This window comes from Pan troglodytes, chromosome 9 (assembly GCF_028858775.2).
Source record: "Pan troglodytes isolate AG18354 chromosome 9, NHGRI_mPanTro3-v2.0_pri, whole genome shotgun sequence".
NCBI lineage: Eukaryota > Metazoa > Chordata > Mammalia > Primates > Hominidae > Pan > Pan troglodytes.
Window position 1 is genome coordinate 110054059 of NC_072407.2, and position 25974 is coordinate 110080032.

At 38.5% G+C, this 25974-nt stretch overlaps 1 protein-coding gene across 1 annotated transcript in view; it reads left to right on the forward strand.

Annotated features, from left to right (window-relative positions):
• Positions 1-25974, forward strand: part of CUL5 (cullin 5) — a 96563-nt gene that overhangs the window by 60371 nt on the left and 10218 nt on the right. The window contains 7 exon segments of the mRNA XM_522173.9: positions 1314-1407; positions 3546-3676; positions 4607-4714; positions 9396-9460; positions 19716-19848; positions 20678-20809; positions 25562-25685. Of these exon segments, the coding sequence (XP_522173.3) occupies positions 1314-1407; positions 3546-3676; positions 4607-4714; positions 9396-9460; positions 19716-19848; positions 20678-20809; positions 25562-25685 (787 nt within the window).

A 25974-nucleotide genomic window follows, 5' to 3' on the forward strand; every position in this document is an offset into this window, starting at 1 on the left:
TTTAGATTTTCCTGATGGCCTCCTAGAGCACTAGACCCTTGCTATCTTGCCTGAAATAGTTCAACAGCCTCATTACCATATCCCAACCACCCACTCCTTACCACCTGCCTTACTACCATTATACTGATCTGTAATAATGACTTGAGGAGAGGAGAATCTCATTACATTTATCCTCTGTTTAAAACTTCCTTGGGGCCAGGCCTGATGGTTCACACCTGTAATCCCACACTTTGGGAGACTGACAGGGGGATCATTTGAGACCAGGAGTTTGTGACCAGCCTGGGGAACATAGCAAGACATCATCTCTACAGAAAAGTTTAAAAAATTAACCAGACTTGATAGTACATCCCTCTAGTCCTAGCTACTCGAGAGGCTGAGGCAGGAGGATCACTTGAGCCTAGGAGTTCAAGGCTGTAGTGAGGTATGATAGTAGCTATGTAGTAATGCCACTGTACTCCAGCTTAGGCAGCAGAGCAAGACTCTGTCTCTTAAACAAACAAAAAAACCTTCCTTTGTTCTTCCTTCCCTACCTATGAAATAAAACCCCAAATCATAGATTTTCATTCATAATCTGGTTGCAGCCTATCTTTGTAGCCTTCTCTTCCACTGTCTGTTTCTTCTCTACCATTTTAAGCTTCCTGGTATTCCTAGAATACGTAACCTATTTTAGGGCTTGTACTTACTTTACAGGATCCCATTTAGATACCAACTTGTGGATGAGGCCATTTTAACTACCCTAGAAAAAAGGAGTTTCTAAGTTTTTTTTTATTTTGTGTGTGTTTGTGTATGTGTGTGATGCCACTTAACTGAGTTATATTTAGTTAGCAGTGTAGGTTTACTGCCCTCCTCACTCTCAATTAGACAGTGATCTCTTCGAGAGCAGGAATTATATCTTATTCTTGTCTCTTAAATACTTCTTTAGTACCTGCACGTAGTAGGCATCCAATAATGGTTTGTTGAATGAATGTATTCACACTTCTAGAATTTTATAACCTAATTTTAAAACAGGTTCTCTCCAGACAGGAAGAGTTAATCAAAGTTTGGTTTTGTATATTTTTCTCTCCCCTCCTTGAGGACTTTTGTTAAAATTTCTAAAGAGAGTCTAGTTCTATAGTTTTTTTCCTTAGGGGAAAATACACTTTGGTAAACTAGTATAGCATATCCATCTTCAATAATCCTATAGTTAAGGTAAGTGAAATCTACTTTCAGTATAATTTTTTTTTTGTTGAACAATATTGTTTTATTTTGTGAGTTAGAATAGATTTGTGCTATACAGCTTATAGTAGCCTTGACTAATTTTTGATATATTTCAGCTCATGGAATGCTGTGTAAATGCCCTGGTGACATCATTTAAAGAGACTATCTTAGCTGAGTGCCAAGGCATGATCAAGAGAAATGAAACTGAAAGTAGGTAAAACATCACATAAAGTTATCATAATCTTCTAAGAGGGTATCTTTGAAACAAATCACTTACTAAGTTGCTCTTAGTTAATTCTTTTCCACATAGGTATATGTGGAACTGTTAGAGTGAACTATACTTAAGGAAATAGATAAAATATTTAACACAGAGGCACTGCTAAGAGTACATAAACTTAAATTTTAAGCATTTTCCCTCTTAGCTATCAACATCTGTGTATGTGTATGGTGAATTTTTTCTCAAAAGCAAGACACTGCTTTTAAAGGCCAATTTAAACTGGAAACATATGTTATAGATTAGAACCAGGTATTTGACTTTTGTGTGGAACCTTGTGATGAATCTTTTTAGAATGTAATAAAACACTCCCTGTTAATAGTCATCTCTGTCCCCAAAAATACTTTATAAGATTTCTAAAGGATTTTTTTATTACTTCAATGTTTTCTTAAAAAGATGTGTTTTGAGAGGTAGCAAGTATATAACAAACTAAAAAAAAAAATTGTACATATACCTACTACCCCAGTAAAACTGCTTTTAACATTTTTTTGCTTTTGTTTTTTAAATAACTTACTGCTACTGAGTTTCCAGGTTTTATTATATCTAACTGCAAGGTCCTGTTTAATCTCTAGTTGCATTTAAAGTGCATATTTCAATTCACTTAAGTTCATACACTTTTTAGGAGTAATTCAGTAGTAAAAAGCAAGCTGCTTTATTGGCGTAAACAAAATACTTGTATTCTGTGTGCCAGTCTAATTAGAGTTATGTCTGATCTATGTTGCACTCTTTTCAAAAGGATTTATTTAGTGGTAATCAGTACCGTGAGGTAGGGTTTTTGTGAAGGTCAATAAAATGGCATAACATGACAAAGTGCTTTGTAAATTGAAAAATTATTTATGAATACAGTTTTATATTCTAATCTCTCATATAGTTGCTTTCGTAATTATTACTCATGTTGTTTTTTACCTTTTGATGATGTGGCTGTATATTTAGTATTACAACTACCTTATGAAATAAACTAATCTTGTGTGTAAATAAATATTCCTTTGCATTGAAAACCAAATGACTCACCTTTTCTTTTGAGACTGGGTCTCGCTGTGTTGCCCAACCTGGAATTCGGTGGCACGATCACAATTCACTGTAGCCTTGACCTCCTGGGCTCAAGCGATCTTCCCACCTCCCAGCCTACTGAGTAGCTGGGACTACAGCCGTGTACCACCATGCCTGGCTAATTTTTGTATTTTTTGTAGAGGCAGAGCCTCACCTTGTTGCCCAGGCTGATCTCCAGTGCTTCTGGCCAAATGACTGACCTTTTAAAGAAAGGAGTTGGGTTTTGCAGTATTTGATCACTTTTTTTATTTTTATTTTTTGAGACCGTCTTGCCCTGTCACCCGGGCTGAGTGCAATGGTGCAATCACGGCTCACTGCAGCCTCAGCCTCCTGGGCTTAGGCATTCCTCACACTTCAGCCTTCCAAGTATCTGGGACCAAAGACATGCACCACCACACCCAGCTAATTTTGTTTGTTTGTTTTTGTGTAACGATGGGTTTTGCCATGTTGCCCTGACTGGTCTTTTTAACTCCTGGGCTCAAATGATCCTCCCACCTTGGCCTCCCAAAGTGCTGGAGTTACAAGCGTGAACCACCACACCCAGCCTGATCACTTTTAATTCGATTTTTTTTTAAACATAATTTTTAGACCAAGTACAGTGGCTCATACCTATGATCCCAGCACTTTGAGAGACCAAGGCGAGAGGATTGTGTGAGCCCCGAAGTTTGAGACCAGCTTGGGCAACATTGGGAGACCCTGTCTCTACAAAGTTACAAAAAACATTAGCCAGGCATGGTGACATGTGCCTGTGGTCCCAGCTACTCAGGAGGCTGAGATGGGAGGATTGCTTGCGCCCAAGAGGTCAAGGCTGCAGTGAGCCGTGATCGAGCCACTTTACTCCAGCTTGGGTGACAGACTGGGACCCTGTCTCAAAAACAAAAAAAAAACAACAAAAAAACAAACAACTACTCCTAATGGCATTGTATCCACAGAATACTATTAACATTACAAACTTAACTAATGTTTCTCTAAACTCTTACTCTAGTAAATGAAATGATTACATGAATGTGTTCTCTCCTTCCAGAATTACATTTAATGTTTTCATTGATGGACAAAGTTCCTAATGGTATAGAGCCAATGTTGAAAGACTTGGAGGAACATATCATTAGTGCTGGCCTGGCAGATATGGTAGCAGCTGCTGAAACTATTACTACTGTAAGTTTTTTTTCAATGGCAATGATAGATATATATCAAGGCTATTTTTTAAATGTAGGATTATTGAAAATAGTGAGCGGTTACCAGAGGCTGGGGGTTGGGGGAGCAGAAGAGGTTGGTTAGTGGGGTATAAAGTTATAGTTCAATAGGAAGAATAAGTTTTGGTGTTCTATTACCCATTAGGGCGGCTATAGCAAGTAACAATGTAGTGTATATTTCAAGATAGAAGAGATTTTTTATGTTGTTACCACAAAGAAATTATAAATGTTTGAAGTGATGGATATAGTAGTTACCCCAATTTGATCATTATACGGTATATACATGCATTGAAATATAACATTGTACCCCATAATATGTACCATTATGTGTTGATTACAAATAAAAACATTAAATTTTTTAAAATGCAGAATTGAAAATTGAAAATAGTAATTGAAATTACTATTTTCTCCGTAAAACAGGGAGCTGGGCAAGGTGGCTCACGCCTGTAATCCCAGCACTTTGGGAGGCCGAGGTGGGCAGATCACAAGGTCAGGAGATCGAGACTATCCTGGCTAACATGGTGAAACCCCTCTCTACTAAAAATACAAAAAAAATAGCCAGGCGGGGTGGCGGGCGCCTATAGTCCCAGCTACTTGGGAGGGTGAGGCAGGAGAATGGCGTGAACCCAGGAAGCGGAGCTTGCAGTGAGCTGAGATGGTGCCACTGCACTCCAGCCTGGGCGACAGATCGAGACTCCGTCTCAAAAAAAAAAAAAAGGAAGAAAGAAAAAAGAAGTGGCAAAACAGTAATATTGGAACACCTTTTAGTTTTATTTTTAAGAAAAAATATCCCCAGTTTTAAATGAGTTTTATTAAAATTATGTTTATTTTCTCATTTTTTTGTGTTATTCTTTTTCTTTTAAAAACTTAATGTAAAACCTTTTGTTTCTAGGACTCTGAGAAATACGTTGAGCAGTTACTTACACTATTTAATAGATTTAGTAAACTCGTCAAAGAAGCTTTTCAAGATGATCCACGATTTCTTACTGCAAGAGATAAGGTATATATTCCTATATATATAAAAAACACTTTTAAAAGTTTTATTCTCATAATTTACTTCTAATAATCAATTTGCATTATTTTTCTATTAATTATAAACTTGAAAACCTAGCAACTGTTATTTTTCATCAGTGGAGAACAACTATATTCGTTTTGTCTTGGTTGTAAGCATTCGTTAAACATTAGATAGCCTTGTGAATTAGAATTTAGTTAGAAAGTTGCTTTTTTCTCATTTTTCCAAGAATGTTTTTCTGTTTTTGAATATTACTGATGTATTGAATTCCTATTCATCCTTCCATTAAGACCCAGCTCAAAGAATACTTCCCCTGGAGCTTCCTTGATGTCCTGCCTCCCTCCACAGCTCATCACCAGCAGAGTTGATTCCTCCATCCTCCGTCCTTTCATGGGACTCCTTCGAGAGTTATGTTATACTTATCCTTGTTTCCCAGGGAAGCATTTGTATTGCATACCATCTTTTTCCATCCTCACTAGTATAGGATAATGATAATAAAACACCATACTGTCCTTAGCGTTGTATCTTTTTTAGTGTAATAAACCTATAACAAGAAATTGCTGTTAGTTTTTTCTCTTCTTTGACTACCTTTCGTTACTTCCCAAGTTTGAATGATTCTAAAAAGACAACTTTCTCCATTCCCCAGTAGGATTTTTTTCTCACTCTTTTTGTCTATTTTAATTTTTTTTTTTTTTTTTTTGAGACTGAGTTTCGCTCTTGTTGCCCAGGCTTGAGTGCAATGGCATGATCTTGGCTCACTGCAACTTCTGCCTCCCAGGTTCAAGCGATTCTCCTGCCTCAGCCTCTCGAGTAGCTGGGATTACAGGCACCAACCACTATGCCTGGCTAATTTTTGTATTTTTACTACAGACGGGGTTTCACTGTGTTGGCCAGGCTGGTCTCGAACTCCTGACCTCAGGTGATGGGCCCGCCTCGGCCTCCCAAAGTGCTGGGATTACAGGCCTGAGCTACTGTGCCCAGACTCTTTTTGTCTATTTTAATACAAGTAAATAGGCCAGGTGCAGTGGCTCACGCCTGTAACCAGCACTTTGGGAGGCCAGGGCAGGTGGATCACCTGAGGTCAGGAGTTCGAGATCAGCCTGATCAACATGGAGAAACCCCATCTCTACTAAAAATACAAAAAATTAGCTGGACGTGGTGGCACATGCGTGTAATTCCAGCTACTTAGGAGACTGAGGCAGGAGAATTGCTTGAACCCAGGAGGTGGAGATTGTGGTGAGCTGAGATCGTGCCATTGCACTCCAGCCTGGGCAACAAGAGCGAAACTCTGTCTCAAAAAATAAATAAATAAAAATAAAACAAATAAGTAGGTAAAGTAGGAAAGGAGTTAAGGGAGTATAGACATGGTGGGGGTGGTGTGAAGTCTTAAATTGAGTAGCCTGCAGAGGCTTCATAGGAAGCCAGATCATGTAAGACTCTGAGCCATGGGAAGGAGTTAGTTTTTACTGTGAGTAGGATGGGAAGTCATTTAAAAATTTTAAACAGAATGGTAGGATGTGATTTATGTATTAACAGGATCATTCTGGCTGTTGTAAAAAATATACTGAAGGGAAGAAAGAAGAAAGAATACCAGTTAAGAACTTATTTAAATAATTCAATTAAGTGATGATGGAGGCTTGTCCCAGAGTGATGGTAGAGGTGGTCAAAAGTAGTTCGATAATTTTTTTTTTTTTTTTAATGCAAGTAGCTTATTTGGGAAATGCAGGGACGATATCGTGGCGTATTAGTAAGTCAGATCTACAGTGAGCTACTTGAACTTAATTCTGCAAGGAAACTTATTTAAAACCCTGCTCAAAATTACCTCACCTATCAAGTGTTGAGTTCTTGAAATATCCTGCCTGCCACTTGCATAGGCAACACATATTTCTGCAGTTTTAGGAAAAAACAGCTCTTTGGGTGCATGTGCAGATACTAATAGTGGGAAAAGTCTAAGGGATGTGGGAAGGTTTGACAGCATTTGTTACACCAGGTTTGTGGCTTGGAATTGGAAAATAAAAATGACAGCAGGCTCTAGAAGTGACTTGTCAGGGAAGTTCGCTGTGTCGCCCAGTCTGGAGTGCAGTGGTGCAATCATAGCTGACTGCAGCCTTGAACTCCTGGGCTCAAGCAATCCTCCCGCCTCAGCCACCTGAGTTTCTGGGACTATGAGCACATACCACCACACCTGGCTAGGTTTTTAAAGTTTTTCTGTAGAGACAACATCTAGCTATGTTGTTTGGGCTGGTCTTGAACTCCTGCCTTAGCCTTCCAAAGTTCTGGGATTATAGACGTGAGCCACCACCCCTGGCCCCCTTTCCCTTTAAATCATGTTCTTTGAGAACTCTTCACCCGCACTGATGATGTCTCAGCCCTGTCATCTCACTGGTGAAGGAAATAAAGATATCCACCATCTGACATAGTTACTCATTTTCTTGTTTTGTTTTGTTTTTGTGGCAAGAGCACCCAAAGTCTACTTAGCATGAATCCAATATACAGTATAATTTTAATTTGTTTTGTTTTATTTATTTATTTATTTTGAGACAGAGTCTTGCTCTGTCACCCAGGCTGGAGAGAGTGCAGTGGCACAACATGGCTCACTGGAGCTTCGACCCCTCTGGGCTCAGGTGATCTTCCCACCTCAGCCTCCCGAGTAGCTGGGACTACAGGCATGCACCACTATGTTTGGCTAATTTGTAATTTTTTTTGTAGAGATGAGTTCTCAGTATGTTGCCCAGGCTGTTCTTGAACTCCTGGGCTCAAGCGATCCATCCACCACAGCCTCCCAAAGTGCTGGGATTACAGGCATGAGCCACCATGCCCAACCCAGTATAATTTTACTACCTATAGTTCTCATGCTGTACATTAGCTCTCTAGACTTTTTCCATCTTGTGTGTCTGCTACTTTGTATCATGTCACCTACATTTCCTTGTTTCTTTCCCACCCATTTTGCCACTAGTACTACTCTTTCATTCCTCTTTCTGTATATTTGAATTTTTTTTAGGTTCTACCTGTAAGTGAGATCATGCAGTATTTTTCTTCCTGTGTCTGGCTTATTTTTAAGGTCTTCCAGGCTTCCGTCATATATATGTACCAGTTTCTTTATCCATTGATGGACGCTGAGGTTGTGTCCATATTTTTGCTATTGTTAATAATGCAGTGAATGTGGGAGTGCAGTTATCTTTGTGAAGTGGTGATTTCATTTCCTTTGGGTATATGCCTAGAAGAGGGATTGCTGGGATTATGATTACATTATGAAGATAGACTATTCAGGATTTGCTATTGAATCAGATGTAGAATGTGATAGAGACTAGTCAGGGATGACACTCAGATTCGTGTTCTGATCAATTGGAAGGATATGTTCACTGCGATAGGGAAGACTGTAAGAGAAATAGTTTTTGGAGAGATGGTTGCAGAGAGATCAGAAACTCGGTATTGAATAAGTTAACTTTGAAATATCTGTTAAACATCCATATGGTAATGTTGAGTCTGGAGCTTAAGAGAAAGAATGGAGCTGGAAAAATATGTTTGGCAGCTTCAGCATATAAGTGGTTTTTAAAGCACTGACACAGGCTCTAATCACCAAAGTAATGATTGGAGATGGAAAAGAGGACAGATCCAAAGATTGGCCTAGGGCATTCTGATATTTCATTGTTAGAAAAATGAGGAGTCGTCTTTCATGAGAAGGGAGAAATGATCCAAGAGAATGTTATGTGCTAGAAGACAAGTGAAAAAAGTACTTTCAGGAGGAGGGTGTGATCCGCTGTTTTTAAATGCTGATAATAAATAAGATGGAGATAAACCATTGTCTTCAGCAACATGGAGGTTGCCAGTGACTTTAACAAGAACAGTTGTGTAGGCTGGGTGTGGTGGCTTACGCCTGTAATCCAGCACTTTGAGAGGCTGAGACAGGTGGATCACTTGAGGTCAGGAGTCAACATGATGAAACCCTGTCTCTATTAAAAATACAAAAATTAGCCAGGCATGGTGGTGCGCACCTGTAATTCCAGCTACTCAGGAGGCTGAGGCAGGAGAATCGCTTGAACCCAGGAGGCGGTGGTTGCAGTGATCTGAGATCAGCACCACTGCACTGCAGCCTGGGCAACAAGAGTAAAACTCTGTCTCCAAAAAAAAAAAAAAGAAAAAAAATCTCACTTGAGGCCAGGCATGGTGGCTCACCCCTGTAATCTCAGCACTTTGGGAGACCAAGGCAGGCAGATCACCTGAGGTGAGGAGTTTGAGACCAGCCTGGCCAACATGGTGAAACTCCGTCTCTACTAAAAATACAAAAGTTAGCCTGGCGTAGTGGTGGGCACCTATAATCCCAGCTACCCAGGAGGCCAGCTAAGACAGGAGAATCACTTGAACCCAGGAGGCGGAGGTGGCAGTGAGTGGAGATCACGCCACTGCACTCCAGCCTGGTCGACAGAGTGAGACTTCATCTCAAAAAAACAAAACAAAACCAACAACAACAAAAAAACCTCACTTGAGAATATTGATAATTATAATATGACAAAGAACTTGCTAAAGTCTTTGGCTAGGCAAATTCTCTTTGGCCAGATATACCATTAGAAATAAAAACTAACATATTTTTATGTGTTTTGGGATGTATAAAAATTTATCTGTATATTTTCAATATTAAAAATATTTTATTCCAAATTATATTTTGCAGGCATATAAAGCAGTTGTTAATGATGCTACCATATTTAAACTTGAATTACCTTTGAAGCAGAAGGGGTAAGTTTTTTAAAACCATACTTTAAAAATACTTAAATTTTCTTTAGTGTAATAGGGGTTAACTAGGTATACAAAGTACCCTGTTAAGTTTATTTTTGTTATTGTTAGTTTTGTGACTTTTGCAGCTTTTGGCTGTTAAAGTTCATTTATAATTTTTCATTAAATTATTTTACAATACAAAAATTGACTTTATTTTTTCAGGTAAAAAAAAATATTCCTAATCTTTTAGGATCTCTACTTGTTTTTCCCTCATTAGTCACTAAAAGTATTCTATTACCCATAGAAGCAGAGAAAATGACTCAATTTACCATAATGTTATAAAAAGAACTCAGTTTAAATGTAAATTTTCCTATTACCATTTTTAAAAATTGTTCTATAATTGGTAAGATGAATATGCCTGTGCTAAGCATAGCTTATAGAAAATCTGACAACTGAAATCTGAGCTAGTTATAGCACTTTCAGAGTAGTACTAAATAGCAATAAAGGTTAGTTGAAAAAAGTCTTTTGATGTGCTTCTAGCTAAGAATTACCATTTTAAAGAAATTTTATATATAATGCTAAAATATTTGAAAAATACTGAAAAATAACGTTTCTTAAGGAAAAATAATCAGGTATTTTTCATTTAGTGTTTTCATTTTGTCTTTTCTGAGCAGTGTATGTTGCTTGAGTAATATTACAATGGAAGACATCTGAGTCATACCATATTATAATATTGATATATTTTAGAAGGGAATATGTTCTCTTTTATAAACTGTGAAATATGTGAAACATATAGCACTGCATCTTGGCCATCTCTTCACATGAGTAGATAGATCTTCTTCATTCTCTTTCACCCTAGCATTTTTTGTATTATTTATTAATTTTAATTTATTTATTCGAGACAGGGTCTCACTCTGTCACCCAGGCTGGAGTGCAGTGGTACGACCTCAGCTCACTGCAACCTTTACCTCCCGGATTCAAGCAATTCTTCTGCCTCAGCCTCCTGAGTAGCTGGGATTACAGGACACGCCACCACGCCTGGCTAATTTTTTTGTATTTTTAATGGAGACGGGGTTTCGCCATATTGGCCAGGCTGGTCTTGAACTCCTGACCTCAAGTGATCCGCCCACCTCAGCCTCCCAAAGTGCTGGGATTACAGGCGTGAGCCACCGCACCCAGTCCCAAGCATTTTTTTTAATGAAAATGTTCAAACTTACAATAGAGTTACTATGGTTGCTTTATCAAATATGTTATCTCCTTATATACATTCGTCAGTCAACTTTTTAAGTGTATTTCTAAAGAAGTTGCAGGCATCAGTAACCTTTAGTCCCTAAACACTTCAGCATACAGTCATTTATTGAATTTAATGTTTATGTTTTTAGGCAAAATTTATATACTGTCCCATGCATAAATCTTAAGTGTACATTTGAGTCAGATTTGACAAATGCCTATACCCCTATTAACATGTATGATGTCTTTATCATCGTACAAAGTTACTTCATGTCTATTCCCAGTCGGTCCCACCCCACCTCCTTCCAGAGGCATCTGCTGTCCTGATTAATTCCCTCAATATAGATTAGTTTTGCCTAATCTAGGACTTTGTATAAATAGGATCATACACTGTGTACTTCTTGTGTAAAGCTTCTTTCATTCTGCATTGTGTTTTTGAAATTCTTTTATGTTTTGGCATGTAACAGTAGTTTGCTTTCCAAAGTGGTTATTCTATTTTACACTTCCACCAATAGAGTATGAGAGTACCAGCTGACCCTCATTCTCACCGATGTTTAGTGTTCTTTTAACTTTAGTCATTTGGGATGTATGTAGTAGTATCTTAATGTTTTAATTCCCGTCTCCCTCATGACTCTTGATGTTGAGCAATTTTTCATCTTTTTTTTTTTTTTCGGTATTCATATATTTTCCTTTATGAAGGGTGATCATAGCTCACTGCAGCCTCCACCTCCTGGGCTTAAGCAGTCCTCCTGGTTCAGCCTCCTGAGTAGCTGGGACTATAAGCACACACCACCATACTTTACTAATTTCTTTTAGAGATGAGGTCTTGCTGCGTTGCTCAGGCTGGTGTCGAACTCCTGGCCTCAAGAGATGCTCCTGCCTCAGCCTCCCAAAGTGTTGAGCTTACAGGCATGAGCTACCATGCCCAGGCCTTTTGCCCATTTTTTTTGGTTGTTTGAGACGGGGCCTTGCTCTATCGCCAGGCTGGAGTGCAGTGGTCTGATCTTGTCTCACTGCAACATCCACCTCGTGGGTTCAAGTGATTCTCTTGCCTCAGCCTCCTGAGTAGCTGGGACTACAGGTGTGTGCCACCACGCCCAGCTAATTTTTGTATTTTTAGTAGAGATGGAGTTTCACCATGTTGACCAGGATGGTCTCAATCTCTTGACCTCGTGATTTGCCCGCCTCGGCATCCCAAAGTGCTGGGATTACAGGCATGAGCCACCATGCCTGGCCCTTTTGGCCATTTTTAATTGGATTCTTTCTCTTTGTTGTTGAGTTGTAAGAGTTCTTTATATATTCTGGTACTGGATCCGTATCAGATAGATGATGTGCTAATATTTTCTCCCATTCTGTAAGTTGTCTTTTCATTTTCTTGATACTATCCTTTGATGCACAAAAGCTTTTAATTTTGATTAAGTTCAGTTTACCTATTTTTTTCTTTTGTTGCTTTTGCTTTTGGTTTGGTTTCATATTTAGATCATGAAGATTTATCGTTATTTATTTATTTGAGAGTTTTATAGGGCCGGGCACAGTGGCTCACGCCTGTAATCCCAGCACTTTGGGAGGCCAAAGCGGGTGGATCACTTGAGGTCAGGAGTTCAAGACCAGCCTGGCCAAGATGGTGAAACCCTGTCTCTACTAAAAATACAACAAATTAGCCAGGCGTGGTTGCTCATGCCTGTGATCCCAGCTATTTGGGAGGCTGAGACAGGAGAATCGTCAGAATCTGGGAGGTGGAGGTCGCAGTGAGCCGAGATCGTGCCATTACACTCCAGCCTGGGTGACAGAGTGAGACTTCGTCTCAGCAACAACAAGAAGAAAGAGTTTTATAGTTTTGACTTTTACATTTAAGTCATTGATCCATTTTGAGTTAGCTTTTGTATATGGTGTGAGATACAGCTCTAACTTCATATTTTTGCATGTGGATACCCAATTGTTCCAGCATTCATTGAACAGTCTTTTCTCCATTATCAAAAATCGGTTGGCTGCCAGGCGTGGTGGCTCACACTTGTAATCCCAGCACTTAGGGAGGCCGAGGTGGGCGGATCACAAGGTCAGGAGATCGAGACCATCCTGGCTAACATGGTGAAACCCTGTCTCTACTAAAAATACAAAAAATTAGCCAGGCATGGTGGCGGGCGCCTGTAGTCCCAGCTACTCGGGAGGCTGAGGCAGGAGAATGGTGTGAACCTGGGAGGCAGAGCTTGCAGTGAGCTGAGATGGCGCTACTGCACTCCAGCCTGGGTGAGAGTGCGAGTCTCCGTCTCAAAAAAAAAAATCAGTTGGCTATGATGTATGCGTTTATTTTTGAATGCTTAGTTCAGTTCTATTGGTTTATATATTTGTCCTTATGCTGGTGCCACATCGTTGTGATTTACTGTAGCCTTGCGATAAGCTTTAAAAGCAAGATGTGTGCATGTTTCAAGTTTGTTCTTTTTCAAGATCATTCTGGCTATTTGGGTTCCCTTCTAATTCCATATGAATTTGAGAATCAGCTTTTCCATTTTTGTGAAAAAGACCTTTGGAATTTTGATAGGAAATGCATTGAATTGTATTAATGTTATGTCTCCCAATTATGAAAATGGAATTTCTTTTTATTTGTTTTTTGTTTTTCTTTCAGCAGTGTTTTACAGCTTTCAGTGTACAAGTCTTCCACATTCTTGGTTAAATTTATTCCTTGGTATTTTCTTTGGATGCTGTTGTAAATTGAATTGCTCTTCCTTCCTCCCTCTTTCCTTTCTTTTCCTTCCCCTTCCCTCCCTTTCCCTTCCCCTTCCTTCTTCTCTCTTTCTTTCTGTTTTTTTTTTTTTGAAGACAGGGTCCACTGTGTCACCGAGGCTGGAGTGCAGTGGCGCAATCATGGCTCACTGCAGTGTTGCCCTCCTGAGCTCAAGTAATCCTCCCACCTCAGCCACCTGAGTAGCTAGGACCACAGGTTCAGGCCACCACACCTGGCTATATTATTTTTTGTAGAGACAGTCTCTCACTGTGTTGACCAGGCTGGTCTTGAACTCCTGGGCTCAAGTGGTTCTCCCACCTTAGCCCCTCAAAGTGCTAGGATTACGGGCAGGAGCTACCATGCCCAGCCTGGAATTGTTTTCTTAATTTTCTTCTGGATTGTTCCTTGCTGGTGTATAAAAACACAACTGATTTTTTTTTCTGTTTCTTTTTTTTCAGACAGGGTTTCACTCTGTCACCTAGGCTGGAATGCAATGGCATGATCACAGCTCACTGCAGCCTTCGCCTCCTGGGCTCAAGCCTCCACCTTCTGAGTACCTGGGACTAAGGGCCATACCACCATGCCTGGCTAATTTTTTTTTTGAGACAGGATCTTGCTGTGTTGCCCAGTCTGGTCTTGAATTCCTGGGTTCAAGTGAGCCTCCTGCCTCTGCTTCTCAAAGTGCCAGAATTATAGGCATGAGCTACCACGCCCAACCACAAATAATTTTTATGTGTTGATTTTGTACTTTGCAGCTTTCCTCAATTTATTTATTGGCTCAGATACCTTTTTTGTAGATTCTTTCAGCTTTTCTGTATATAAGGTCATGACATCTGCAAATAGAAATACTTTTACTTCTTCCTTTCCAGTTTGGTTCTATTTTCTTTTCTCTGACTAATTGCTCTGACCGGAACGTCTGCTACAGTAACAAATGGCAGGGGTGAATTCAGGCATCCTTGTCTTATTCCTGATTTTAGGGTGCTCACTCTTAGTCTTTTGCCATTATATTGTTTTATGTTGGTTTTCCATAACCTCACTATGCTGAATAGCAGTTTGGCACTCTGTCTGGTAGATATACTATAGCTTATTTAACTGGTCCTTTACTGCTGCATTAAGTAGTTTCCGATGTGTTGCTATTACTGTTAGTGCTACAGAGGATAATATTGTACATTGAATATTTGTGAATCTTTATCTACAAGATAGAGTCCCAGAAGTAAGGATTGCTGGGTTTCTCTTAGTTTTCTGATTCTAAGGTGACTATGTCCTACTTTTAGCTCCACATTAAAGTAGAACATTTCTAGGCTGGGTGCCATGGCTCATGCCTGTAATCTCAGCACTTTGGTAAGCCAAGGTGGGAGGATTGTTTGAGGCCACGAGTTTAAGACCAGTCAGGGCAATGTAGTGAGACCCATCTCTACAAAATGTTTTAAAAATTAGACGAGCATGATGGCGCGTGCCTGTAGTCCTAGCTATTCAGGAGGATCGTTTGAACCCAGGAGGTCAAGGCTGCAGTGAGCTATGATGGCACCACTGTACTCCAGTCTGGGCAACAGAGTGATACCCTGTCTCAAAGTAGAAAATTTCTGTGGAGTAGAGTAAGTATCATTAGCTGATCCAGGCAGTAGAATAGGTGGTGTGGCTATTGGAGGTGTGGAGGAGGTGATGTTCTAGAACAAGCTTGTCCAACCCTGCGGGCTGCATGCGGCCCAGGACGGCTTTGAACGTGGCCCAACACACACATTTGTAAACTTCCGTAAAACATTATGAGATTTTTTGGCGATTTTTTTTCTTTAGCTCATCATCTGTCATTAGTGTTAGTGTATTTTATGTATGGCCCAAGACAGTCCTTCTTCCAGTGTGGCCCAGGGAAGCCAAAAGATTGGACACCCCTGCTTTAGAAGAGTAAACTGATAGTAGCATCCAAGTTATTTGGGAGACTTGCTTCTGAGGAGGAGTGGAGTAGTTTGTGGTAGACCAGTGCTGCTGCTGAGAACAACTAGAAAATCAGGTAAATGTAGAAAATAGTAATTTCATGTTATTTAAGAGCTATAGAAACAGCTATGACGAAGGATTGAAATGTACAGAAATGCCAGATAAACCTTTCAGAGGTTACTTGATGATTTGTAACTGTGTTTCCCTAAGGAGAAGCAGCAGCTGAGAATGTAGTTTTGGCCTAGGCTAAGCAATACTGCTGGGGGGCAGTAGATGTTTTGGTGGTCACACAGGACTGGAGTAACAAAACCCATTGGACACTGAATTGAAAGTGCAGGAGGGACATATCTTCGATTCAGTGGCTAACCCTGGAGATGGACTGATTCCCTTTCATAGCAAAGGGTGAACCCATTCTTAATGCAGGATAACGTCATCTTGTTCTTGTGTGATTCTTATATATACAGTGTCCAGTATTCAGTACAACATTACTAGTCCTATGAAGACAGATAAATTAATGACTTAACTAAAAGAAAAATCATTTTAGAAGCGATCTCAGGTGATCCTGATGTTGGAGTTAGCACATAAGGACTTTAATTAATTAAGATTAATAGCTTAACCACAATGAGCTATCACTTCATACCCAGTAGGATGACTAAAATAAAAAGGACAGATATAACACGTGTTGGAAAGGATATGGAAAAATTGGAATCATATTGTTGGTGGCACAGCTGCTGTGAAAACAGTTTGGTAGTTCCTCAAGAAGTTCAACATAGGCTGGTCCAAGTGCAGTGGTGTTTACAACTAATTAATCACAACCATTTACAGATTTAGTTGTTCCTTCTCCACTCCCACTGCTTCACTTGACTAGCCTTTTAAAACAAACAAAAGAAATTCAACAGAGTTTCTGTATGGCCCAACTGTTCTACTCTGAGGTGTATACCAAAGAGAAATGAAAACATACTTTCATTCAGAAACATGCTCATAAATGTTCATAGTAGAGTGGCATTACTCTTAATAGTCAAAAAGTGTAAACAACCCAAATGTCCATTAGTTGCATAGATAAGCAAAGTATGCTGTATCCATACAGTGGAATATTATTCAGTTCTAAGCAATGAATTATTATTCTGCTATATGCTACAAGGTAGATGAACCTTGAAAACATGGTGATTCAAATAAGCCAGACACATAAGGACAAATTTTGCATGAATACGGTTGTATGAGGTATCAAGAACAGGGAAATCCATTGAGACAAAAAGTAGAATAAAAGTTACCAGGGGATGGGGAAGGGGGGATGGGAAGTTACTGTTCCATGTATACAAGATTTCTGTTTGGGATAATGAAGAAGTTCTAGAAATAGATAGCGGTGATGTTTGTACAGCATTGTGAATGTACTTAATGCCACTAAATTTTACACTTAAAAATTATTAAAATGATAAATCTTTTTTACTCTTAGTAAAAGATATGTGTTAAAAAAGGAATGAACTACTGGTACATGCTGTGACACATGGATGAATCTTGAAAACTTGATGCTAAGTAAAAGAAGTGGGTCACAAAATACCACTTATTGTATGATAACATTTATCTGAGATACCCAGAATCAGCACATCCATAGAGTAGACTAGTTGTTGCCCAGGCCTGGGAGGTGAGAGGAGGATAGCTAGAGAATGGGATTTGACTGCTGGCAGGTGTGGGGTTTCTTTTTGGGCTAATGAAAGTGTTCTAAAATTTTATTATGGTGATGATTACACAACCCTCTGAATATACTTTAAAAGCACTGAATTGTACATTTTAAGTGAGTGAATTGTATGGTTTGTGAATTATATATCAGTAATTATTAATAAGCTTAGATAATAAATAGCAATGAAGATATAATACATATTAATGGATAAATAGATGGAAATTGTTATCTGAGGAAAGAAAGTGTCTAAAACCATATATAATTGGAGTCATAGAGCATAGAAAAGAGGGTATTAACCAATATTTGAAATAGTATTGACTAAAATTTTCCAAACTTGATTTAAGATTTAAGGGTGTCTGTGAATCCCAAGTGGGATAAATACAAATTAAACCATTCCTAGGTACATCATAGTAAAACAGCTTACAACTGAAAACAATAATAAAACTTTTAAAACAGCCACGGGGGAAAAATAACACACTACCTTCAAAGTAACAATATAAGACTAATAGCTAGCTTGTAATCCCAGCTAGTTGGGAGGTTGAGGAATGAAGACTGCTTGAGCCCAGGAGTTCAAGACCAGCCTGAGCAACGTATCTAGATGTCCATATCAAAACAAAAATAAAAACTGATAGCTGTCCTCTTGATAGGTTGAATGAAGGAGGGAGGTAGATCACTTTGATTGTTACAGTAGTTCACACCTGAGCCAGGCATTGCAAGGAGAGATGGATGGATTCTCATTAAGTTAGTGGAGTATGGCTACCTAAGGGAATACAGAAAGACTTCCCTAGAGCATGCCAGTATGGATACTTTCAAGGGAAATCCATTTCTAAATTTTCAACTTCCACATTCACTCTTTTCTAAAATTCCACCCTGTGATGGAAGTATCACAGCAGTTTTTCCTTTCTGTTTCTTTCGCAATTACCCATTCCCAGTTTGCAAAGAAAGGCATACCTCTCTTGATTCTTACTGTGGTGCTTTGCCTCAGAATGTAGCAGCCTTCAGATGGCCTAAGACAGGAATATTTTGAAATACTGGTATTGATGTACATAGAATTCATTTTTAATGAGTTAGGTATCAGATCCTAGTCAGATAGTTTCTACTTCTTTGCTTTCAGCACAATTGATGTTAGCTATTATTTTTGTGTTCTCTTTTTATTTTATTTTTTTCATTCCTCACCTAACTGGTAGATGTTAGCCATTCTTTAAAGATGGATCATTAAAAATAAATTTTAATATTAGATCAGTATGGATTTTTTTTTGTTTTGCAAATGGCTCAGGAGGTGTTCAAATAATTGAATGATATAATAAGAAAAACATATTCTAGTCTCATCTACTTATTTATGTGAATAAGACTTCTCAGGGCAAAGACATACATTTATATAAATAAAAGAAATTATGCTGATTCCTGGATTTATAATTGGGAGGAAAAAAGTTTCATCCACCCCATTAAGAGTTGATACATCCAGTAAAATTTTACATATGTATATATTTTATGTATGTGTATGCACGATGTAATTGTTGTTTGGATTATTTGTGTACTTAAAATTTGGATAGCTCAATCCTTGGAAAACAATACTTGAATTTTATAAGCACAAGAAATTTCAAAGTCTTCAATTTAAATTTATTTACATATATTTTTAGAGAAGTAGGATTAAAAAATAAATGTAAGACTTTCAAGCATGAAAATACAATATACTGCTGGGTGCAGTGGCATGCACCTGTAGTCCCAGCTACTCGGGAGGAGTCCAGCCTGGACAATATAGATAGTGAGACCTTGTCTCAATTTAAAAAATTTTTTAATTTGTGTGTGTTTGTGTCTCAGTTATTTTTTAAAAAAACAATATGCTCTGTTTAAATTGTTATCAGGAGCCAGGTGCGGTGGCCCACGCGTATAATACTAGCACTTTTTTGGGAGGCCGAGGCAGGTGGATCACCTGAGGTCAGAAGTTTGAGACCAGCCTGGCCAACATGGCAAAACCCCATCTGTGCTAAAAATTCAAAAATTAGCCGGGCATGGTGGCGGGCACCTGTAATCCCGGCTGCTCTGGAGGCTGAGGCAGGAGAATCGCTTGAACCCGAGAGGCAGAGGTTGCAGTGAGCCAAGATGGCATCATTGCACTCCAGCCTGGGGGACAAGAGCAAAACTCCATCTCAAAAAAACTAAAAAAAAATTTGTATCAGGAAAGTGAAATGGAGATACAAATTCTTTATTGCTTAGGAAGAATTCATTTATAGTTTTTTTTTTTAATGCATGATGGTATATATATCATCATTATGGAATGTAGGTTATATTGGATACATTTTAAAGAGTGAAATAACAGTTTTAATATATTAATCATAAAAAGTTTTAAATGTTAACATAAATATCCAAGAATTTAACAGTTTTTCTAAAGTATTTTAACAGATTTCTGAAAAAAAAATTTAATTATCATTGCCAAGGTCAGCACTAGGGTGAGGCAAGAAGGCACCTAGAGTGCAAAATTGAAGAAGGTTCTTACTCTCAGGATTCTGCAAGTGCAGCATCAGCACTTAGGGGAACGTAAAAGTGAGTGCCTCCCTAAATTAGGCACCCTAGGATGCTTGCTTATCCTAGTTCCAAACCTGATCACTAGATTATTTAACATAAGAAATTCGCTTGTGAATAACTGACTTTAGAAAAAAATAATTGCAAACATTAATCATTTTTCCATCAACTGCTTTTAATTTGTTTTTTAGGGTGGGATTAAAAACTCAGCCTGAATCAAAATGCCCTGAGCTGCTTGCCAATTACTGTGACATGTTGCTAAGAAAAACACCATTAAGCAAAAAACTAACCTCTGAAGAGATTGAAGCAAAGCTTAAAGAAGTGGTACATGAATTTTTTGTATTTCAACTTTTAAAATTACCTCACTTTGAATTTGTGTTTTGCTTATAGGACTTTCTGTGATAGTATCAATTTAAAAATGTATTATCTGTAAAGAACTAATGTTACGAAGTTTTGCAGTGCAAGACCTCTCAGGGGGGTTATTTTTCTTTCTGAAAATTTTTATTCTACAGCTTCTTGAAAGGAATACCATTTAATTCCTCTCCTTTCTTGGTTATTTTTAGGAATTAAGTTCTAGCTACTAATACAGGACATATCATTCCAACAAATTTGGAATGATAGTTGACAGATTGGGAGTTTTTCACTCCTTCCTTTTTGTGAGAGTCCAAGATAGATAGCAAGGGATGAATGAGAGTAGATTAAGTAGTTGTTTTCATCTTTGTCACCCAGTTGTTAGTGTAATGATGTAAGCCCAGGAATACAAACAAGAAAAAAAATAAGATATTGGGCAAGTGTAGACAGGCCGAGAGAGATGACTAGTGTCAGAAAAAAAAGTGAAAAAGATAAGTAGAAGAGACACTTTGCGGGGGGACATTGATTTTTTTCATGTAAAGCATATCGTTGCATTTTATACAAAATCTAAAAAACTGATATTTAGACCGACTAACAATTTGGTTATAGTCTCAGTTTTGCTAACCTTTAAAGTAGTGTATCAGGACTGGGTATTTCTCAGAGATGGATAATTCAGTAGGCCTCTATCTGTATATGCTCATAAAAGTTTCTGACTTGTGACAATTGGTGGATATAGAAAGGTCTAAATTAGAGAGATGGTAAGAGTATATAAGAACTGAAAGTAACTTTATTTTTCATACAGCTCTTGGTACTTAAGTATGTACAGAACAAAGATGTTTTTATGAGGTATCATAAAGCTCATTTGACACGACGTCTTATATTAGACATCTCTGCCGATAGTGAAATTGAAGAAAACATGGTAGAGTGGCTAAGAGTAAGTAAATTTTTTTAAATATTTGGTTTTCTAATATATTACATCATTTATATGTGTGCTTAAGTAATACATTTTGGAGATATTGTTAATGTCAAAGAAGTAGGAAACATTTTATAAGAATATAGCGTCAATTAGGCCGGGCGCACTGGCTCATACCTGTAATCCCAGCACTTTGGGAGGCCGAGGCAGGTGGATCACCTGAAGTCAGGAGTTCAAGACTAGCCTGACCAACATGGCAAAACCGCGTCTCTACTAAAAATACAAAAATTAGCTGGATGTGCTGGTGCACTCCGGTAATTCCAGCTGCTTGGGAGGCTGAGGCAGGAGAATCGCTTGAACCCAGGAGGTGGAGGTTGCAGTGAGCCGAGATTGTGCCATTGCACTCCAGCCTGGGTAACAGAGTGGGACTCCATTTCAAAAAAAAAAGAATATACCATCAATTATATAAAATAAAGTGATATCTAATAAATGTTCTTAATACTTCCAGTAAAGTATCTTTGTTCTTGAGTTGTTTCTACTGTTTCACTCCCATTTGTACCTCAACTCTCATTTAAACTGACCTTATTAATAAATAGACTACAGGGGCTGGGCACGGTGGCTCACGCCTATAATCCCAGCACTTTGGGAGGCCAAGGCAGGTGGATCACAAGGTCAGGAGATCGAGACCATCCTGGCTAACACAGTGAAACCCAGTCTCTATTAAAAATACAAAAAAATTAACGAGGCGTGGTGGTGGGGGGCCTGTAGTCCCAGCTACTTGGGAGGCTGAGGCAGGAGAATGGCATGAACCCCGGGGGGCGGAGCTTGCAGTGAGCTGAAATCGAGCCACTGAACTCCAGCCTGGGTGACAGAGCAAGACTCCATCTCAAGAAAAATAAAATAAATAAATAGACTGCAGGACAAATTATTATATCTTTAAGGTATTTTCAGTACTAAATGCTTAACTTTAGAGATGTTTATAAATGATAACAATAAATACTTCTGTATAGCAAAAAGAACCTTTAAATGATGGCCTATTTAGGGTAATCAATGCTGATTATAACTAAATTCCCATATAAAGTATTTTGAGTTCTTTTTTTGTTTTAATTATTAAAGTAAATGTCTTTAATTTCTGTGTATGTATATAACTCTCTCCACATATATATGGAGAGAGAGAGAGTGCGAGCAAGCACACATGAGAGAGACCTACAGATATTTTAACTTATAGCTAGCCCTTCGCATGGAACTTTAGGATAGTAAAAATTACTGTGCTAACTGAAACTGCTTAGTAGGAAAAAGAATGATTATTCTGTGACTTTTTAAAACTATTGTCAAAAGACTCAAAACTCTTACTGTCACTTATAAGTATATAGGAAAAAGGGGAAAATAGCAAAACTAATACATATTTACTACGAGAAACCTTTAGAATTAAAATTTTTTTCTTTCTTTCTTTTTTTTGGAGATGTAGTCTTGCTGTGTTGCCCAGGCTGGATTGCAGTGGTGCAATCTTGACTCACTGAAACCTCTGTCTCCCAGATTCAAGCAATTCTCCTGTCTCAGCCTCCTAAGTAGCTGGGACTACAGGTTTGCGCCATGACGCCTGGCTAATTTTTGTATTTTTAGTAGAGACACGGTTTTGCATGTTGGCCAGGCTGGTCTTGAAATCCTGGTCTCAAGTGATCCGCCTGCCTCGGCCTCCCAAAGTACTGAGATTACAGGCGTGAGCCACCACACCCGGCCTATGTTATTTCTTTGTTAAAAAAAAATATCAAGACCCAACAGTAAAATGACAAACAAGGCTAGGCATGGTGGCTCACACCTGTAATCCCAGCACTTTGGGAGGCTGAGGAGGACAGATGGCTTGTGCTCAGAGTTTGAGATGAGCCTGGGCAACGTGGTGAAACCCCATCTCTACAAAAATTTAAAAAATTAGCTGGGTGTGATGGCATGCACCTTAGTCCCAGCTGCTTGGGAGGCTGAGGTGGGAGGATCGCCTGAGCCTGTGAGGTGGAGGTTGCATTGAACAGAGATCTTACCACTGTACTCCTGCCTGAGCAACAGAGTCAGATCCTGTCTCTCTCTCTCTCTCTCTCTCACACACACACACACACACACGACAAATAATTAAAAGCAGGCAAAGGATTCGAATTGACATCTCTTCACAGAAGATAGACAAATGGCCAATAAGTGCATGCAAAGATACTCAACATCATTAGTCATTAGTGAAATGCAAGTGAAATGCTCAACATGTTGGCTCCTGCTTATACCAGATATTTTGAAAGGCTGGGGTGGGAGGATTGCATGAAGCCAGGAGTTAGAAACTACCCTGGGCAAAATAACAATACTCCATGTCTACAAAAAATACAGAAATCAGCTAGGCATGTTGATGTGTGCCTGTGGTTCTAGCTACTCAGGAGGCTGAGATGGGATGATTGCTTGAGCCCAGAAGTTCAAAGTTGTAATGAGCTGAGATTGTGCCACTGCACTGCAGCCTGGGCAACAGAGTGAGACCCTTTCTCAAAAACAAAAAAAACACAAAGAGATACTACTTTATTCCCACTAGGGTAGCTAAAATAAAGACAGATGATAACAAATGCTAGTAAGGAAGAGGAGAAATTGGAACCTTCGTAAGTTGCTAGTGGAGACATAAGATGGTGCAGACACTTTGGAAAACTGTTGGGCAGTTCCTTAAAATGTTGAACATAGAGCTGACCCAGCAATTTCACTCTTAGGTAATTCATTTGAAGAGAAATGAAAACATGTTTCATGTAAAAACTTGTAAACAAATGTTCATGGCAAGATTACTAATAATAGTCAAAAAGTGGAAACAACCCAAAATGTCAGTGAGCTAATGAATAAAATGTGATTTATCCATACAATGGAATATTTTTTGTGATAAAAAGGAATAAACTAATAATACATGCTGCAATATTAGATGAACTTTGAAAACATAATGCTGAGTGAAAGAAGCCAATCCCAAAGACCATATCGTATGATTCCACTAATGTGAAGTGTCCAGAATAGGCAAATCCACAAATTCCAGGAGTTGGGGCCAGGAGGGGAAATGAGGAGTGACTGTAAATAGTATGGGGTTTCTTTTTGGGGTGATGAAAATGTTCTAAAATTAGATAGTGGTGATGGTTGCACAGTTCTGTAGATATACTAAACTTCATTACATTGTATATTTGATTTTGATTTTGATTTTTTATATTTTTTTGAGACAGAGTCTCACTTTGTTGCCCAGGCTGGAGTGCAGTGGTGCGATCTTGGCTCACTGCAACTTCTGCCACCCAGGTTCAAGCGATTTTCCTGCCTCAGCCTCCTGAGTAGCTGGGATTACAGGCGCATGCCACCATGCCCAGCTAATTTTTGTATTTTTAGCAGAGATGGGTTTCACCATGTTAGCCAGGCTGGTCTTGAACTCCTGACCTCAGGTGATCCACCCGCCTCAGCCTCCCAAAGTGCTGGGATTACAGGCATGAGCCCAGCCAAATTGTATACTTTAAAATAGTAGATTTTATGGTAGATAAATTATCTGACACAGTAAAGCTGTTAATAAAGAGTAGTTTGAATAGCTTTTGCCTTCTTGTGTAACTTGACAGAGTAAGCATCTTTTCTTTGCCTTGGAGAGTTGTCACACCCCCTGTAATTTGGATCATCTTCTAGCATTTTATCTTTTGGGCTGTCAGTGTCATGAAATACTGCGAATTCCTTTATAGCATTTTTGCCAGGATCACTTCCTCTAGGGTATCTTATCTTTTTTGTCACTCACCACTTTTGTCTTTTATGTTGGTAATTTGCTTTCACTAAGTTCCTCAACACTGGCATTGTCAGCCTTACTACCACAGTCAGCTTTCTTCTATAACTCCATTTATGTTCTATTTTATTTTCATTTCCAGCATTATCACTTTTCATTTCCTGTTTACTTTTATATCTTTGCCAATTATCTTGTTTGATTATTCTTTTTTGTAAGTAGTCATGTGGGTTTATTACTGGAAGACAAGGATGCAATGAAACTGCATACTTTGCTGTCTGCAGTTTAACTGAATAAACAAATGACTAATAGGTTGTGTTTACATTTTTTAAGAATTTATTTATTTAATTTTTTCAAGCAACAGGATCTTCTGTTGCCCAGGCTGGAGCGCAGTGACACAATCAGAGCTTAAACTCCTGGGCTCAAGCAATCCACCCACCTCAGCCTTCTGAGTAGCTGGGACTATCTCGGCAGTATGCCGCCATATCCTGCTAACTTTTAAAATTTTTTTGTAGTGATGAGGGTGTCACTGTGTTGCCCAGGCTGGTCTTAAAATCCTGGCTTCAAGTGATCCTCCTGCTTCAGCCTCCCAAAGTGCTAGGATTACACACCATGCCAACTAATAGATTTTGAAAGAAGTATTGTGGTTAGTCATTGTTACTTTTGTCATGATTTGTGGATCAAAGAGCTAAAAATAAAGTTTTTACTTCATGCAGTTAAATTTATTATATAGTGTCAACTGAAAGTTGAGCTTTGTTCTTGGGGAATTGGTATTATTTAACTGTACTGTGGTAACTGAAATTCATACATACTAAAAATGCGCAAAGCAGGGACCCCTTGTAATACCGTATTTTGTTTCTAAGTAGCAAATTTCATAGGTATTAGACAGTAAAATTCTAATAAATGAGAAAAATTTTGTATTAAAACATTTAAGACTTAGTTTTTCTATTAAAATTTTTCCCAGTAATATATCAGATTATGTATTTATTACCTCTTCCTTCTTTGGTTTATATTTATAGGAAGTTGGTATGCCAGCGGATTATGTAAACAAGCTTGCTAGAATGTTTCAGGACATAAAAGTATCTGAAGATTTGAACCAAGCTTTTAAGGAAATGCACAAAAATAATAAATTGGCATTACCAGGTATTATTTTATAATTACATGTATATATTTTTTAAACTCAGAAGAATATCTTTGTTTTCCAGTAAATTAAAAATAAACCTCAGCAGTAATAGATCGAAAGATGTTATGAAGTCCATTTCCGTGGAGACAGCTATCAAAGCAGTGTGTTGGATTTACAGATCTTTATTTCAAAACAAAAGGACACTTTTAACAAAATCTTTATAGTCTTATTGATTTTTCACCCAAAGTTACCCTGTATTTATTTTGAATTTTATCCATTGTTAATTTACTTTATATTCCTGATATTCTT